This window comes from Manihot esculenta, chromosome 1 (assembly GCF_001659605.2).
Source record: "Manihot esculenta cultivar AM560-2 chromosome 1, M.esculenta_v8, whole genome shotgun sequence".
NCBI classification, from domain to species: domain Eukaryota; kingdom Viridiplantae; phylum Streptophyta; class Magnoliopsida; order Malpighiales; family Euphorbiaceae; genus Manihot; species Manihot esculenta.
The window spans coordinates 35,496,880-35,516,037 of NC_035161.2; the positions used below are offsets into that span (position 1 = coordinate 35,496,880).

Sequence of the window (19,158 nt, forward strand, 5' to 3'; positions counted from 1 at the left end):
TTATGTTGATTATATTGGAGTATTTAATGAGAGCTCTAACATGGGTTTATATGATTTCAGTTATGATGCATGCACAGGTCGAGCCGTGATTCATGTAATGATTAGGTTTTTGTTAGTTCGTGTGATCATGTATAGGATTTTATCAAGTGTAACAGGATATATTGTAGGCTTGCTATGGGTTCCGGCAACCTTAAGTCGATCTAAACTCTAGTAGCGGTCCGGTCCCCAGACCATTACATGAACAAGGCCTACACAGGTGCGAGAGAGAATCAACAAAAATACTGCTATACTAAAATAAGTTGAAATCAATAGAAATACGAACTCATGTAATAACAAGATCAAGTCGAACAAACTCAAAAATATTTTTATTTCTTTACTTCCAGATATGCCATCGTCCAGAGCTCAAGAGAGGTCAAACCATCGTTGAATTATTGGTAAGAGACCAAAGATGTGGTCTGTTAAAGGAGGCAAAATATGAAAACATCTAAAGTCTCAAGGAGCCATCAAACGAGCCTTTTGGTGGTATAATAAAGCTTATAAGAAATCATACCATTTTGAGACTGAATGTCGTGAGCGACCTAAAAAAATATCAACTATTTATCCTAAAACCAAGGATATGTTTAGAGATATAATAATAATAATAATGATAATATGTATATGTATATCTCATCTAATGATGGGAAGAGGAAGACCAACTGTCGTGTGAGAAAAAACAGAATTTGGAATAGGAAAAGCTATCGGTCACCATTGAGGGAAGTGAGGGATAATGGGAGAAAATGTTATTTTCTTTCTAATATTTATTTTAGTGGATGTTAAGTGAAAGTTGGTTAATATTGTATATACGTGATATTTGAATCTGTTTATTATGAATAGTTTCCAATTCTATACGAATCTGACAAATTATGAAAGTTTCATTTTCAAGCCTAATATTCTTTATGGTGAATCTCTTTTAATTTGTGCTATTAACTGAGTCCATAAAAGATTAAATTTAAAGCCACTGAATATATATGTATACTAATACAATAATACAAGGATCTCCCAAGCTGCTAAATATAATTATTAATCTATTACACTTATAGATTTAATTTGGTGGTAAATGTATCTCAATAAATCTGAGAGTTCTCATATCTTACTCTTCTAATTCTCATTTCAAAAAAAAAAAATTATTAATTTACTAAACACAAATTTTTTTTAATTGAAAAATTTTTTTATGTTTGTACAGAAAAGTTTCTAATTTTTAGTTTCTACTTGGGTGTTCTTTTTTTGGATGGGAAGTTCTCCATATATATTAAATAAATAAATAATTTTATCGTTGATTTTTTTTAAACAAAATAAGAATCCATGGAGGTGATATTTTAAACGATATGAATTTATTAAAAGTTTATAATATCTATTAATTTAAACAATTGAGTTTTTTTTTTTTTGAAATTTGTATTAAAATTTATAAAGAAAAATGTTGTCATTTTTTCCTTAAAAAATGTTGAAGTTTGCATAAGAATAATACCACGTCAACTCTGACCAATTTTTTTTTTTTTGAAAAAGAGGAATAGAACCCTTTAATTTATTGAAAATGAGGGATAGAACCCTTTAATTTATTATACGATCATGAAAAATATTCATATTAGTCCAGCATCCAAGAGGAGCTTAATATTAGATGAAGGCAAATCAATAAGACTCATACCAAAAACTCCACCATACGTACTATTCGCAAGATAATCCGCTACCATATTAGCTTTCCTATATATTTTCACAACCTTAACCTCCCATTTCCGCCGGATAAGAGCTCTGCAATTAATAACTAAACACTACAGTCTATAAACACCACTGTCTTGACTTTGAAGAAACTGAACAGCAACTTAAGAATCAGTTTGGATAACAATTTTCCAACCAATTTGATTTATTCATTTATTTATTTTAAACTATTATTTAGATTTTTTTTTTTAAATTCATATCAAATCCAATTATATACACACGGTGCACACACATTTTTTTCTCAACTCTAATTTAAAACTTAATACCAATTGATTAAAAATAAATTATCTGATTCAATTCTATTTTAAGTAATTTATTTTTAAGAAAAATACCTTTATCTTTTCAAATAAGAAGTTATTATTTTAACTTTAATAATCTTTTTCACATTACAAATATTTTTATATATAAATTTATTTATATTTTGATATTTTTTAATATTATAATTTAACAATGAAAAATAAGTTACAATATATTTTTTATGAAAATTTCCACTTTATCTTTCATGAAATATATGGAATGGAGAATCGAATAAAAAATTCAAACTAAATTAATTTAATCAATTTTTTTTGTTTGAAAAAATCTTGCTCACCCGTACTTGACCGGATGCTAAAGCGCATCCCTACCACCTGCTCAGCACAGTGGAATGCATCCCATTCTAACTTCATTTGTTCCTAAAATCAATATCCTAATACAACGCAGCAACAGATACAGCCAGCAGGGAACCGGCAAACACACCCGCAGGGCCTCCCTGCGATGGAGAAGCATAGCTGGACAGGGAGGAAGCCCTGCCCCTGACAGTGCAAGTGTACACTGTACAACACCCTGTGGAGGTGAGGGAAGATCGTGAATTTTTGGGAAGATCGTGAATTTTTGGGAAGATCTTCAACGACCTGAAAAGCTAGCCCCAACTGATGCAATTAAACAGCTTTAGTTCACTCGTCGATAAATTATGCACCAACTGTGTAAAATGAACTACAAACAAGAATTTAACATCCATATAGCAATACTGTCCAGTATAACATCATATTATCTGTATTTCCTTTCGAAAATCATAATTAGAAAACATCCACTGGAAGACGATGCCTATGTATATCCCTGAGAGACACACAAAAGAAATAAAAGCCCTACAGCCAAAATTTCAGGAGACAACATGCTAAATGGTTATTCAGTAGGTGTCATTTAGAATTGGTGTACATATCCATTTTTTGAGCACAAAAATATAGAACAAGTTTAAAAAAATAAAAAGAGATAAGACCTTTGATTGGCCTGTGTGAGACAGCCATTTGATGATTCAGGAGGCAGGATTTTGAAAGGCTTCAAAACATTGTTTCAACAAAGCTTTAGCCGTTAGTGATGTGAATGAAGCATCTCAAATTCCCAATTTTGCTTCTCATATTCAGCCACCTTTTTCCCTCCAACGAAGGGAGTCCAGACATCTCCATTTGCATCTGTAAGAACCCATTCAATCCTATCAGGCACATTCAAATAATCAAACTTAATTTCAGGACGCTTTGCATTCTTGCTAGCCTTCTTGTGACTCCCGGTACCCTCTGGAGGCTACAAAAGTGATTCAAGTTAATGTAAAGAAAAAAATTAATGCAAAAGGAAAAATAGAGGAGCTAATGCCCCTCATACAAATAGGGTTCTGTTTCTCACGTTGACATCATCTTCAGAATTCTCTGTTACTCTTTTTTTCTTCTTCAAGGTTCCTGTTTCAAGATAATACTGCACCTCTTTCTTGGACCTGAATTTGCGGCCTGTTACAGGCTCAATGTAATACTACAAAAGGTAGAGTGCATTCCTCATGTTCAATTACACTATTCGAAGAGTAAACACAAAATCACTTCTTTATTTGGATAAGAATTTGAACTTCTTTAATTTAAAATCCTACATAAGAATAAGACCACAGACTAAGTATCGGCTATATCGATATATTAGACATGAAGACTGAAATTCCAACATCCAGTCTAGGCAGGAATTAGATATCTATTCCAGTCTTTCCAGATTTGTATGAAAAAGAATTACTTAAAAAAAATACGAAAAGAGTTACTTAAAATACAATAAATGAAAATACAAACAATGATCTCATATCCATAAGCAACCCAGAATTTACTGCACATGTTTCTTGACCTAGCATGTACCAATAAATTGTGATTTCGATGAAGGATTATTTCGGTCCTCCAATTTTACAAGTTTTATGCTCCCTCGCATGACGAGCATTTTTCACCTTAAAAATCTAGCTCAGCAAGGTCATTAATGAAAAGATGGGCCCAGTTTTTCCATCTCAGAACCCAAGTAAGGAAACCGACCAAATGCATTTGATTAGAGAAAAAAGTCCATTTAGACAATTTATTGTTAAAAAAAAAGTTTTTGAATACTTAAAATAGCAAATTTAGAAAAAAAATTCAAATATAACTTCGTAATTTTTTTTCCGAGTTATATAATGATGTAATTAACCCTACATCAAACAACCGATAAATGCATGATACAAAATTTTAACCTCCAAATGTGGAAAAGATATGAATTATGTGGCAATAACATAATCACTAGGCGAACTATAAATACCTGTACTGGGGATTAAACAATATAAATTCAGGTGGTAAATCAGAAACAAAATGATGAAATGGCAAGTTCAGGACCAAGGGTTGGCAGAAGTGATGAAGATGGAAATTAATGATACTATCAAGGGTGTGCACAATATTCAAATGATTATTAACTTTTAAATTCTAATTCAATGACTTAGACTGCACAACATTGAAGACCAACCAAAGAAATCAACACCACCACCACCACCAACAACAAAGTCTTAATCCCAAACTAGTTGCGGTCAACTACATATATCCATATTCACCATTAACCCTGCTAGAAACCAAGTCTATATTTAATATCCAAGACTTGGAAATCCTTTGTTGTACTTCCTTCCATGTCATCTTGACTCTCTCCCTTCCTCTTCTCACTCTTTCCTCTATCAACATATGACATTTACACATTGGAACATCAGATGTTGCACGTTAGATTTGACTAAACCATCTTAAATTCCCATCTCTCATATTGTCTCCAACTCTCCATATTTACAACATACATTCTCTCATGAATGTCGTTATTCCTATCTATTCATTATCCAGCTATCAAAAATCCATCTTAACATCTGATCTCCACCACTCATCTTGCAGTTATGTTGTATCTTAGATACACATCATTCATTCCCATATAAAGTAAGTCTATATAACTTCCCTTGTTTGGTGTCTTACAGTCGCATGATACACCAGTAAATTATACATGTGGTAGAAACTTATTGGTATACAACTGTATCATACCTAAATTTTAATTAGCAATACAAATCCCTTGATTTTTATTTTAAGAAAAAAAATTTCCTATTTACTTTCTGTAGCAGGTTTTCACGTAAATTTTGCTAACATGGCATTTGTCATATTAAAAAAGTTATATATTCTCTCTCCCCTCTCTATTAACTTGACACTTTTCAAGAAAAATATTAAATTAATGTTTCTTTTTTATTAAATTTCTTTAATAAAAATAAATGTCTAATTAGTCTTCCTCTTTTTATGTACCTCTCTCTTCACTTTCCTCCTATCATCTCTACTTTTCTATTTGTTCTTCTGCCATTAGAACCAATTCTCTGAACTCTAATCACCACCATAGTTAAAACCATCTTCACTTGATTAAACTAAATCCAATCCTATGTTTCTATTAATCTAAAATTTTCCAATTCACCAATTTCAGATCTAAAACACAATCATCTAGGGTTTGCACTGCATTCATCTCGTGATCATGGGGTTGCATGGTCTAGTAGAGGCAATGAAGCAGAGGAGACAAAGCCAAACGGCTGACATTTTACTCCTGCATCGCATCCTATCCGCTTCTGCTTAGATTGCTCTTGTTGAGACTCCTATGATGCTAAAGCCCAATGCCACCATTTCAAGACGCATCTTCCTTGCCATGTGAATAAACAAAACCTCTCACCAATGGCCATAATACGTCTTTGGAGATGGATCTACTATAGTGTTATGAGTAAGGAATAAAGAAGTATTAGATTAGTCTCTATATTCAGTTGTAATTGTAGAAAGTAGTTGTGGCACCCAAAGTAGTATAAATAGGAACGTGTAAAGATAAAGATATCCAAGATCATTAGCAATCAAAGATAAACTCTTTCTCTCTACTTCTTATCTTTCCTCTTTTCTAATTCTCTCTATTACTTCTCCCCTTTCTATTTCTTTTCTCAGCCCATTCTACTTCTCTCTCTTTCTCTCCCTATTTCTCTGTTTCAAAGGGAATTGCAAGTCTGCCATGTAACAAGTGGTATCAGAGCCAACAATTTAGAGGCCTAAATTCCAGGTTCTTTCCTATACTATTTCTCTATTCTTCTTCTTCTCCTCTCAGATTTTCTTCTTCCGTCCTCCTCCTTTTCCGAGATTTCTCCCTTCTTTCCCTCCCTTCTTCTTCTTCTATTCTGCTTCTTCCCTCTAATTCTTCTTTCTTCTTCCTAAAATTTCTTTCTTTACCGTTCTTTCTTCTTTCTGTTCTTTCTTCTCTCTTCTTTCTTCTTGACAGAATTTTTCTTCTTCTGTCCCTGAGAAGTTTTTCTCCTTCTTCCTCTATTCTTTCCTTCTTTCTTTTCGAGAATTTCTTTCCTCTCATTTGCAGAAATTTCTTCCATTTCCATACTTCTGTTATTGCTTTGTTTCTTCTTCTTGGCAAAACCTTGTTTCTGCGCTTCTTTCTTTCCTTTGGAACCCCTTTCTTTCTTAAATTCTTGAACCAAATTCTTTCTTGTTCTATTGTTTTCTGGTTTCTTATCTTTTCCTTTCTTTAATTCCTCACTTCCAGCATTTCAAGAACTTGTTTATTGGAATTCTTGAAATTTTTGTTCTTTCCTTTATTCACATTCTTTTCGTGTTCTCCCTTTCTTAAAATTCTTGGATCATGGAAGTGCAATATTTGGCACAAATATTTCTTAAAGAAGTTCAAGAAATTCTAGATAGAAGATGGTTGGAACAAAGATTCGAAAAAGTGATTCAGAAAGTAGAAAATTTATATCAAAAAGTAGAAAATTTAGATCAGAAAATGGAAAGGTTTGAGCAATCAATTCAAGTGACAGAAGAAAAGATTGCAGTCTTGATCAATGAAAATCAAATTTTTGAAAAGCCTAGTGAAGAACAAGATGTCTCTTGTGAAATTTTGAATAAGAAAGACAGGGCCATTGAAGTGGAGCAGGAGCTTTTTGTTGATATGCCTAATGTAAGTGAGATTAAAGAGGAAAAGAACGATAACGATGCTGATGACGGGCAACTGGAGTTTGAAATGAGGACACTATTAGTTGAATCTGAAGTATTTGCACAAATCATTTCCAAAAATGAATTTTTTATTTTTGGACATGTTCTTTAAAAAAAGAAAGATAAATGTGTTACAAAAAGTGTGGGTATTGGAAACACGTGGCAGTATTTTGGGAGCCAAGATGGTGAGTTCGGCTGTTGTCATCCTGGAATTCTTATGGAAGATAAACGGGAAATAGCAAGAAGAGAAAGGAAGAAGGGTATGACATTAAATTCTATTGCGATCTTGAAGGAACATGCATGGGAAATTTGGAGAAAAAAAAAAGAGTTTAGCATCTTCAGCCAAGCCTTATGGGTCATTTCAGCTGAAGTACATGCAGGAAGTGAACATACATTTGGGTTCTAAATTCAGGGGATTACTGACCAGCAAAAGCTGCTATGGGGATTTTCACATCCTTTTGACCAAGTCTGAGGAAAGAAGCCACATAAATTCTTTCAATTTTCAGCATTTTTTTTCATTCTTGAGGACAAGAATGATTTCAAGGGGTGGGGAATGTTATGAGTAAGGAATAAAGAAGTATTAGATTAGTCTCTATATTCAGTTGTAATTGTAGAAAGTAGTTGTGGCATCCAAAGTAGTATAAATAGGAACTTACTTGTAAAGATAAAGATATCCAAGATCATTAGCAATCAAAGATAAACTCTTTCTCTCTATATCTTTCCTCTTTTCTAATTCTCTCTATTACTTCTCCCCTTTCTATTTCTTTTCTCAGCCCATTCTACTTCTCTCTCTTTCTCTCCCTATTTCTCTGTTTCAAAGGGAATTGCAAGTCTGCCATGTAACATATAGTTGATCTATGATGGCTCATGTTTTAAAGCCAAGGGAGTTCCTCTTTCAACATGCCTATTTGAAAGCTGGGTTTTTCAGATTGTAAATCATGGGATGAGTCAAATGAGTGAGCATAAGCTGTGTAGGGGAAGAGGACAATAGGTGTTTGGAATGATGGAGCTGTAAGGCCTAGTGCAGTCTAGTGAGGGAGAAGGATGAGTTGGATCAAGTGAGCTTGATGGGGCATGATTAGAGAGAGAGGGAGGGGGGGATGATGGTTAGCCCTAATGTTCAAGTGCTTGGTCAGGAGCTGGGTTTGGGCTGTAAGTGAAGGTTAAAGGTGTTGTCATGGTGTGCCAAGGGCTTCGTTCAACCGATCTTGTAAGGTGAGCATTGAGGTAGTTGGGTGAGGTGAGTTATGTTGAGGAAGGTTGAGGATAAGAATAACCTGAGGGAAAGGGACAAGAGAAAGAGAGAGAACGAGGGAGAGAGAGCAAAATCAATTCTAAAAATATTATTTTTATTAATTACATTCTTTTGTATAATAAGTGTCAAATAAGAGAGTATCTTTTTAACATGACAACTGCCCCGTCAACAAAAGTAACCTAGAAAAAAAATGGCTAGTAATGATCATAAGCATTCTATATTGCCTAAATTGAAGATCATGGGGCATTTCATGTTATAAACTAAAAGTTTAAGTATCGCACAATTACATATATTAAATTAAGATATTGTTTGTATGATTCAACTCATAATGCGCCCATAACGCTCCCTATTTCATCCATTTTGTATTGATCCTGTGGATTACATTCTCGTAGAGAGCTTAGTTCTTCTGTATGATAGGGGAACTTGGCAAAAGGCATTCTTCTCCATGCCATCTGTAATATTTAATTTTTTACAGTCATTAAATTCCTCAAAGGACCAAGTCGCATCTCCAGCACGTACTTTTGCTAGGTCTTGTACACACCTCAACATAAATCCTAAAAAGAGAAAATCTAAATTTGACTTTAGGGAGCATGAATATCAAATATAATTTGGAAACTACCAGTTATAGAGTTGCAGTTACAACAGTGAATAACAAGTGATCAAATTGTGTCTTTATCATATACATGTAATGGGGAAAAAAATCAAGCTAGAAGGGTACGGATTCAAAATAATTAAAATTTATCGCACTGTAACAACAACAATAAAACAAAGCCTTAATCTCAAACTAGTTGGAAACGGCTATATGGATCTTTTTTTCACCATTTATCTATGTTAATACCAAGTACACATCAATATATGATTTCCATTGCAAAATATTTTTAGGCGATGATAGGCCCCTATATATCTGGGAAGTTCTATGCATATGGAAGCATACTTTTATCTAGATGTCCATTACGCAGAACGAAAGGATGTGTCCACCAGCAATATGAACAGTTATTCATTTCCATTTCTAATGAAGACATCGAAAAAATGGTGAACTTCATAAAAAAACTGAGCGACACTATCCAAATTGTAAGAACTAGTTTTCAAGAGGAACGGTGAAAGCCTGCAAATGATGCAACACGTTGTCATATCAAACAACGTGATCCAAATCTAGAGCTAAAATTTAAGAAAAGAAAACAATTAACTACTTACCTAGCTAGTCACTATTCTACACCAAAGAGATTTTCCATATACAACTTAGGCAATTATTCCCTTTTTCTAATGAGCTTGTCTAAAAGATTTTATTCCGTAAAGGAAATTCTTACTATTTGCCTAAATTGCAAGCTCTCATGTTCAAGAGGAAGATTGAAACTAAGCTAAAGAATAAGGAAACAAAAAAACAAGATATTTGAGAAATTCCCCGCTTTAAAATGTTTGATTGACTAATCAGTAGTTATTTGACAGAATTTGAAGCATTGAGCACAAGTAAGACAACAAGTACTTGGATTAATCCAGTTCAATGCAACATTAATTTAGGAAGGAAACTAACCTTATCTACTGTGCCAGCCGTTGCACCGGAGGTCCTAACCCTATCTTCAACTAACCATCCCGGCGGCAACCAATTCGCCGATTCAGACGCGCCCGGCGACATAGTCACCGGTACTTTTCTCCTCGATTTAGGCTGCTTCGGCGTTGGCGTCTCCGTCTCCACGGCATTTGCTGAACTAGAAGAGTGCGGAGCCGCTTGGTAACTATCTCCGTTTGATTTGACTGTGGTATGCCCGCTGGTCGAGAACTTATTGCTACCGTCGATAAAGGAGCCATTTCGAAGGAGATGATCAGAAAACGTATCGGCGGCGAGGCCTGGGTGGTCGTACCGATTCATTTCGGGTAGGGAAGAACTCTTACCGGGAATTTGACCCGGAGCTGTTGGGCTTGACATGGAGAGGGTAGCTGACTGTTCAAGCGTCCGTGAAATTTCTTGATTATTTGATGCTTTTTGACGTTCTCGCAGCCAATAGCCTGACTATAAATTTTACTCAAAAAAATATTTTTTATTAATTATATTTTTTAATACTTCAAATATTATAAAATATAAAATATATTTTTTAAAAATATTTTTTGTGAAAGCTTAATTATATATTTATTTTTTATTAAAAGATAAAAGGTCCTTGATTCTTTAATTAATATCTTAACCTAACAATAATAGTGCAAAAGCTTTTCTCTGCACCTTCTTAAGATTCTGTCGACCGAGAATTTCGTCATTTTTCAAGGTTGTCTTATTCCTTTAAACAATGGAAGGTCCTGGTATATGAAATGGGCCGTTTCAACACCACAGAGCTTATTACTTCAACACTAGTTCAAATAATTTTCTCAGCCCTTTCTTAACGTCATACGTACTTAAACTGATAATCATCTACGCCTTTTAATCTGATCTTAAATTTTGGCTCACTCTCCATAAATAACCTAGTGGAGGAATCCTTCAGTTTTCGAGATATTGAATTCTTAGAAAATGAATGGAGCCTAAATGTCTTAGAAAATGAAATAAAAAGAGCTGTTCAATTCATTCATAACTTATTGAGAGAAAAAAATAAAAAAACACTAATAAACAAGCTGAATCTTTACGCACTTAACTTTGTTGGCATTGAATCACTGGTCACTGGCTCCCAAAAAATGTTCCATCCATTCCTGAAAATGCGGTTACAGAGTTCATTAATAAGGAGGAACAACTGGCTCGTTGCCAACATCCTCTAGTCATGGCATCATGTGTCTATTCTGAGATTCCAGAGTCAAGTTTTCTCCGCCCATGTAGTAAAAGGCATTGCTTACTGCATTTACCTGTCCAGAATTTTCAATTATATCACCTGGTTCATAAGAATTTTCAAAATTACCTGTCTAGAATAAAGAATTTCGGATGAATTCAATTTATTGAATTTTTTTTATAATTTTTTTATTTAAAATAAAATTTCTTTTTTAATTTAAAATATTTTTATTATATATAAAAAAATTAACTATATATAATTTTATAAAAAATTATTTAAATTTTTTTATTATAAAATTATTTATATAAAAAAAGAGTTAATGATTGGACGTTCAAGCTTAATGCCTAGCCATTTCAAAAAAAAAAAAAAGCTTAATGCCTAGAACAGCATAGCATATTACTCCAAAATCGTTATGGTTTTGAAAGAGATTTAGTGTTATTCTTCAGCCTGTGTGTCTATCTTTAAGGTTGGAAAAAAAAATCCAGACGTTAAAAATCAGCTAAAAATTTCTAAAAAACATAGTGTATAACGATTTCTTTGTAATAATAAATTATTTTACCCATCATCATTTTGTATTTGTTATTTAAAATTCTTTATAATATTTAAAAGCAATCAAAAGACTTAATTTATGATAAAATAGCTATTAATTAAATTAAAATTATTATTATATCACTTAACTACTTTAAAAATAATATTTTTATTTATTAATATAATATTGAAAAGAGGAGATGATTAAAAAAAGAACGATATTGATAAGATAATTTTTGGAAATTTTTAAAAAATAGCTTTATATGTTTCTTATTTCAGAAACACTATATTTTGACAAAATAAGAGTAAAATTAAAAAGTTAGCTAATGTTCAGTAAAATTCTTAAAGTGATACATATTTTTTAGATAAAACAATTTTTATAAGTGATAAATAGGAATCGGCAAAAAGAATAGATTTTTTTTTATGAATGGAGTATATTAAATTGTATTTTATTAAAATTTTATTGGGTTATGTATTATATAAAGGTTTGATCCAACTAAAACAAATCAAATTAGGAAAAAAAATTTTGATAAAATCGAAGTGAGCATAAGTAATTATCAACTAAATTGAAAAAAACACAATTAAATTTAAATTCATTGAAACACTGCTCGCATCAGAACTGATTTCACCACTGCAACATCGATATCTCCATCGACACATCATCATTAAGAGCAGTGGGATTGAAAAATGAGCAGAACACACAAAATAGGTTACGAAAACAAATAAAAGAGGCACATGCAATGAAAATACCAAAATGGAACAAGGCCATCATAAACGATCGTCTAATCGGCCAAATGAGAATAGGACATGGCGAGCTCAGTCTGTCAACGGCATACTGAAGCGTTACTCACAGAATATAGTTGCATGATCTCTATATGCCATATACTACAAAGAATACCCTTTTTAGAAGCCAATTGGAGCCCTCATTGAATCCAGATTCATCAACAAACAATAGCTCCCTCATGATGAAACCACATAACCTACATGATAAGAAAAAATAAATCAAACCTCAAAAGAAAATCCAAACCACCACATTATCAGCCATAGAGGAATAAGATAACGTAAATCCAAAAAGACTCAAATAAAACAAACCATTTCTATAGAGGACACCCACTACAACTAACACAAAAGCCACCAAATCAAAAATTGCAAAAATTCATCCCGATGTTGGTCAAGACTATCCTTATAGCTTTTTGCGCACTCACATTTTGATCTTCTTCTTATTTCTTCTCTTTTCTTCGCTGCAACAACGAACAAAAATTAATACAATCCATTTATTTTCTAATAGCTCTCACTCCTCCGCTTCGCCAAGCCTCGAGAGACCATTCATCACAAGCCTTTTAAGAAATGTAGTTCCTGTTACTATCTGTAGTAATTTATATGCTTAGGTTTTCTTAATTGAAAAATAATAAAAAGTAAAAGGAAATTTTGAATGAAAGAAAATAAACTATGGCCGTAGTTCACATTTTTTATTTTTTAAATTTGAAGAAAATAATAACCAAATTATATTTTTATCTTCCAACATACTTTTGTTTAATAAAAGTGTTACTAGATTCCATTTGTTTTTATAAAAAGTAATTTTCAATTAAATATTTTTTTCATATTTTTTGCCGTTTTAATAATTAGTTAATAAAAAATATTTTTTCAAATAAAAAAATAAATTATTTTTTAAAAAATATTTTTTAAAAATTATTTTATATATTTAAAAAATTTTATTAACCATTGTATATATAAATTCATTAATATATTTTTTATTTAATCTAAAATTAAATAGTAAAAAAATTATTTTTAAAAAAAATATTTTATTTGAAAAAATATTCTCTAAATTTAATTTATTTAATGTTTATCTAGAATTATATAACTTAGAACAATAAATTTTTTATTTTTTATATTCAAACACAAATTTTCATTTTCTTTTTGAATTATCCATTTTAAGTTACAATGAGATTGCATTATAAGACTATCAAATAATACCGAACATTTAACGTAATTGTTTGAGCGAAGAGAATGACTAAAGCAACCAATCGGGCGATAAAAGACCTTTAGAACAAAACTTAGCTATTGTACTTGTCTTGAGATTAGCCTCCCGAAAAATATAACAAAAGGAAACATACTGAAAATACAAAACAAGCATTAAAATAGAAGATAATGGTGTCTGAATTTTCCACGGCAGGACAGAGATGGATATTGAACAACATTCATCAGAAGAGCAAAATCTGTCTCGCAAACAAGTGATGAAAGATCAACACTCACCGTTAGTTTCAACCATTCCAATATAGCCCTAGCCTTACCCGCAAAAGCTAATAAGTATCATACTTGTTTGGCCAGACCATACATAAGTAAGCCATTATCATTTATAAGCATCGCAACAACTATCACATGGAAAACTGGTCATTCCAAGCAACATCACACTGAATATTAAACATTCCACTAGGAGGAGAGAACCCCGTTACCAAAAAGTGAAGAAGATCCAAACACAGGAAGGTAAGCAAAAACACCATTTTAACGCAAGTACGAGTAATCAAGCGAAATGAGATGAACAACAATGATAATATCTGGATAAACCTGATCAAATATATACCTATTTCGCACCTTCCAAATATGCCACATAGTGAAGACCGTCAAGATAAGAAGTAAAGGCTCATCATATCCAGAAGTTGCACTACAGAGCAAAGAGTTCCACCAAACAAGGAAAATAGGGAAATCATGAAGAAAAGGCTTATATGTACAAGGACTGAAAAACCAAATAAGACAAGCAAATTGAAAAAAAAAAAAGTAACATATGCTCCAATGTCTCAGAGGCTAAGTGACAAATAGGGCATATAGAAGTATGGCCACAACCACGATGAGCCAAATTAGACATAACCGATAAGGCATTATATAAAAATCTCCGGATAAAAAACTTAAGCTTAGGCATAACCTGCAAAGACTAAACACTTCGCTAACAAGATGTGTGAACAACAGTGAAGGAAGCATTATAAGGTGTTGGCGTTTTATCCAAGGAAGATGTCATTAGAAATTGATAGCCTGAGCGAACACTACATTGTCCATCATTCGTATAGTGCCACACCAATGTATCTACAGTCTTAGAAGGGGCAACAGGAACCAAGGAGATTGTAGTTGCTAAAGATCGAGGGAAGATATTAAAGAGCAGGCGATAATCCCAATCCAAGGTCGAGTGATTGATAAGTTAGCCACCATGTCAATGTTGGGCGGGTATAGTGTAGGATGGGGTATCAGGAAGTGGTAAATGGGGAGCCCATGGATTAGACCAAATATGAGTAGAAGTACCATCACCAATATTTATACGAACTCCCCGTCGTAACACCTTCCGTCCAGCTAAGAGACTCGCCCAAATCCAAGAATGTGGTTGTTTGTTGGTTGCTGCGAGCATCCCAAAAGGAGAAAGGCCATATTAAAAGCTGCAAAATCCTTAAAGCCTAAGCCACCGCAAGCTTTGGAAAGACAGACCTTCCACCAGTTGACCCAACTGATCTTGCGATGATCCTCAAAGCCAACCCATCAAAACTAGACAGCAAGCCATTGAGCTTGGTAGTGAAATATTTAGGATATAGAAAAACATACATGGAATATGCCGGAACAACAGTAAATACTCATTGAACCATAGTAGCCCAACTAGCATGAGACAATAGCTGACTTTTCCATGATTGTGTCTTTACATGGATTTTATACTCAACCAATAATAAAACTTGTTGACAAGAACGACTGAGTAGTATAGGCAAGTCCAAATATTTATCAGACACGGTGAGTTCGTCCATACGAAATAAATTTGAAATGTCTCGCTTAAGAGTGAAAGAGGCATTTCAACTAAAAAGGATATGAGACTTGGAAAGGTTAATAGACAGATCATAAATCAAGGCATATGTGTGAAGAGCATGAAGCAAGTTGGTAGCTTCCTCCTTAAATGCTTAAGCAAATAAGGGAGTGTCATCAATAAATCAAATATAAAAAAGGGATGGAGCCGTCTGAGCAATTCTAATTTATTGAAGGAAACCCTTAATATGCACATCTGACAATAAATAAAAGAGTATTTAGGAGAAAAAAAGAAACAGATAGAGAAATAAAAGATTTACTTATCAATGCCCACGAGAAAAAAGAAAGAGAATTGTAGATTGACCATTAACTATAATAGAAAAACTGACAGCAAAAATATATTACATGATTAATTGAATTCAACATGCAACAAACCTATATACTCAAGAGAATTTTGCGCAAAAAATGTCAATTAACCTAATTATAAGCTTCATACATATCAAATTTCACTGCTATAGAATGGAGAGGGCTAAGAATTATCCCATTTTACTAATCTTAATTTCTTTACAAAAATGTCATATCTGGAAATTCTAATGGTTAACTTAAATGTAAAATTTTGTATGTTTGTTATTTTATTATAATATTTCGAAAATAATTAATCACCTATTTTATTAATATTTTGTCCGTTATAAAATTTTTCGCAAATTTTCCTTAAAATGGACTTGCAATTTTCTTGCACAAATATGACACAACATCCACTTCAACAAGACCTCATTACATCAGTTTAATGTAAAGTCATATAGTAGGCCCCACGTTAACTTTGATTTTTTTTTATATCATCGGCCCCATCACGTTGTGGATTCTGCTCCACTTTACTTGCTCTTCACTGTCTCCCACTTTCATTCAGAAAATGGCAAAACCTTCGATCTCTGTATCTAACCCTTTTCTCCAACTCTTTCTATTTCTCACTTTCCACCTTCTCCACCGCCTCTCCACCGCCGCATATTCAGTCGGCGTAAATTATGGCACCGTTGCCAATAACCTTCCTCCACCCACTCAAGTTGCCAGTTTCCTCAAAACCCAAACCACCATCGACCGCATTAAGATCTTCGATGCCAATCCTGACATCCTCCGCGCCTTCGCCAACACCGGGATTTTGGTAACCGTCACCGTCGGCAATGGCGATATCCCTTCCCTAGCTAAGCTTCCAGCTGCTCAGGCATGGATCGCCAACAACATTTTACCCTTTCACCCCAAAACAATCATTAAATACATTGCGGTGGGCAACGAGATCCTCGCTACTTCTGATAAATCGCTAATAGCTCACACTTTACCGGCCATGAAAGCTCTAAAATCAGCTCTTGAGCTTGCTAACGTCACTAATATTCAAGTCTCGACGCCTCACTCTTTAGGTATATTATCCTCATCTGAGCCACCGAGTACTGGTCGGTTTCGAAAAGGCTACGATCAAAGAATATTCGCTCCGATTCTCGACTTTCACCGCAAAACGAAGTCTCCTTTCATGGTTAACCCATACCCGTACTTTGGCTTCAGGCCAGAGACGTTGAACTACGCGTTGTTTAGACCAAATGCCGGCGTTTTTGACCCGGCGACAGGGAAGAACTACACCAACATGTTTGACGCCCAACTCGACGCGGTTTATTCGGCTATGAAAAGGTTGGGATACGAGGACGTGGACATCGTGGTGGCGGAGACCGGTTGGCCTTCAGTGGGCGATCCGAATCAACCAGGCGTGAGCATGGAAAACGCGCTGTCGTACAACGGGAACCTCGTGAAGCACGTCAACTCTAGGAAAGGAACGCCGTTGATGCCTAACAGGACTTTCGAGACATATATTTTCTCTCTGTTTAATGAGAATCTGAAACCAGGGATTTCGGAACAGAATTTCGGGTTGTTCAAGCCGGATCTGACCCCGGTTTACGACGTCGGCGTTCTACGCAATGCTCAGGTTCTTTATTTTATTTTTTAACTTATTTTTCGAATTTTTTTTTTGCTTTATAAGTTTTAAGTTTAATTTCGTTTCAACGACAAGGACTTATTGTCACTTCCGAATTATAACACGCGGACACGCACATCTAAATCTAATAAAAATATAATGCTCTTGCGTCTAGTTTTAGTAAATAATAGTTAATGGTTTTCATTCGATAGCTGCGAGACCACTAGTAGAACACGTAAGCTCGAGTACTTGAAGGGTCTGGACCTTCCAACTCTGGGGGTCTATAGCATAGACATATTTTCTATGTTTGTTTTTTCGAGGTCTGACACACTTAGCCGCCTTTTGCAGTCATCACGCTTGGTGGAAGAGAATATATTGAGATGTTTAATGACCAAATTAGACACATTAATTTGCCTATTTAGGGATTCACGCAGGGGCGATTCTGTCACAACATGCTGTTTGTCCCTTAATTTGTTCAACATTTTCCCGCCCTTTATGTTTTGCGTTAAAAGGAGGTTCCCGACAGGAAACTGGTCCAAATCTAACTACTTTTACTAGCCAGATTCTGAAGTTTTGTATTGTTTGAATCACGGCCGTCCATTCCATTTTTTATCGATAGGCAAAGGGTCCCACGTCTGGAACAAGAGCGGTGGCACCGTCCTCAAGTCCAGACCGTAAATGGTGCGTCCCAAGATCGGACGCTAGTGATGCGGCGTTGCAGAAGAATATAGATTACGCGTGCAGCAGTGGAATAAATTGCAGGCCCATACAGGCAGGTGGGCCGTGCTTCGACCCAAATACAGTGCGGTCACATGCTTCGTATGCAATGAATGCGTACTATCAGAGCTTTGGGCGGCAGGACTTCAACTGTGATTTTAACCACACCGGAGTGGTGACTACCACTGATCCAAGTACGTAACTTACCTTGTGTGTTGATTGTTTACAGAGTATTTGGTATGTCTCAGATGAAGATATGAGGTATAATGATAAATGGCAATGGCAATTGCAATTGGCAGGTTACGAGGCGTGTAGCTATCCGTTTAGCGATCAAAAAATGGAAGAGAAGTCGGTGGCGGGAGAGTCGATGAGATTGTACTGCAGCGTAAAGGAGCTGCTACTGGTGGGTGGGTGCTTGGTATTTGTAAATTTATTTTTCTATTAATTATTTTAACTTTTTTATATGTAATTGTGGTGGACGATTAGATTAGGGTAGGTCCTCGCCCTTCTTTTTTGTTTCTTTTAATTTTAATCAAATTTTGTGTATTATTGGGGTGCTGGTCTTGCATCTATTGTACTTGTTAACCCTGGAACTGATCTAGTATTATAATTATTATCAATTCATCATGGTTGTGCATCTAGTTTAAAAGAAGTTTTACAATACAATCTTTATGTGTATAATTGTTTTATTATAAAATTAAATTATGGTAAATTTCATATAGGTCCCTTTACTATTAACATTTAACAGCTTTTTTTTTCTTAAAAAAAATAGCATCATAGAGTAGTTTTGGTAGTTTAGGGTAGGTTTGGAAATTATAATTAGGAACTTGCACAATGTTAGGAATCACATCATTTTAATATGTTAAATCAGGAGATAAAAAAAAATCTAAAATTTTGATTAAAGCTATTGAATGTGATTTAATGATAGCCTCAAAAATATAATATAGAAATTAAATTGGGTATAGGTTATCTTTTTAATTTGAAATTGTAGAGCACTGAAAGGCGAATGTATATATGTGATTTAAAGCCTTTATCAAAAAATAAAAAATGAATCAATGGGAAGCAAAATATGATCTATGCGCATGTGATGTATTTTTTTATTATTTAAAATAGATAAATTTACTATTTAATTTCTGAACA

General features: G+C 34.0%; 2 protein-coding genes across 3 annotated transcripts; one reads left to right on the plus strand and one right to left on the minus strand.

Annotated features, from left to right (window-relative positions):
• Window positions 1-2,768: 2,768 nt before the first annotated feature.
• On the minus strand, window positions 2,769-15,157 carry LOC110610421. Its single transcript, XM_021750338.2, has 8 exons — window positions 15,042-15,157; window positions 14,086-14,304; window positions 12,776-12,811; window positions 12,469-12,550; window positions 11,119-11,175; window positions 9,830-10,306; window positions 3,409-3,531; window positions 2,769-3,309 (listed from the first exon to the last, which is right to left on the minus strand). The coding sequence occupies exons 1-8, from the start codon at window positions 15,155-15,157 to the stop codon at window positions 3,100-3,102; spliced, it is 1,320 nt and encodes a 439-aa protein (XP_021606030.1). The 3' UTR covers window positions 2,769-3,099.
• A 1,048-nt stretch (window positions 15,158-16,205) lies between these two features.
• Window positions 16,206-18,657, plus strand: LOC110609014 (glucan endo-1,3-beta-glucosidase). Of its 2 annotated transcripts, XM_021748322.2 has the most exons (3): window positions 16,206-17,313; window positions 17,921-18,212; window positions 18,318-18,657. In XM_021748322.2, the coding sequence occupies exons 1-3, from the start codon at window positions 16,255-16,257 to the stop codon at window positions 18,461-18,463; spliced, it is 1,497 nt and encodes a 498-aa protein (XP_021604014.1). In that variant the 5' UTR covers window positions 16,206-16,254; the 3' UTR covers window positions 18,464-18,657. The 2 variants fall into 2 exon arrangements, with proteins under 2 accessions (XP_021604014.1, XP_043815590.1); XM_043959655.1 differs by lacking the exons at window positions 17,921-18,212; window positions 18,318-18,657 and adding an exon at window positions 17,650-17,914.
• Window positions 18,658-19,158: the final 501 nt, after the last annotated feature.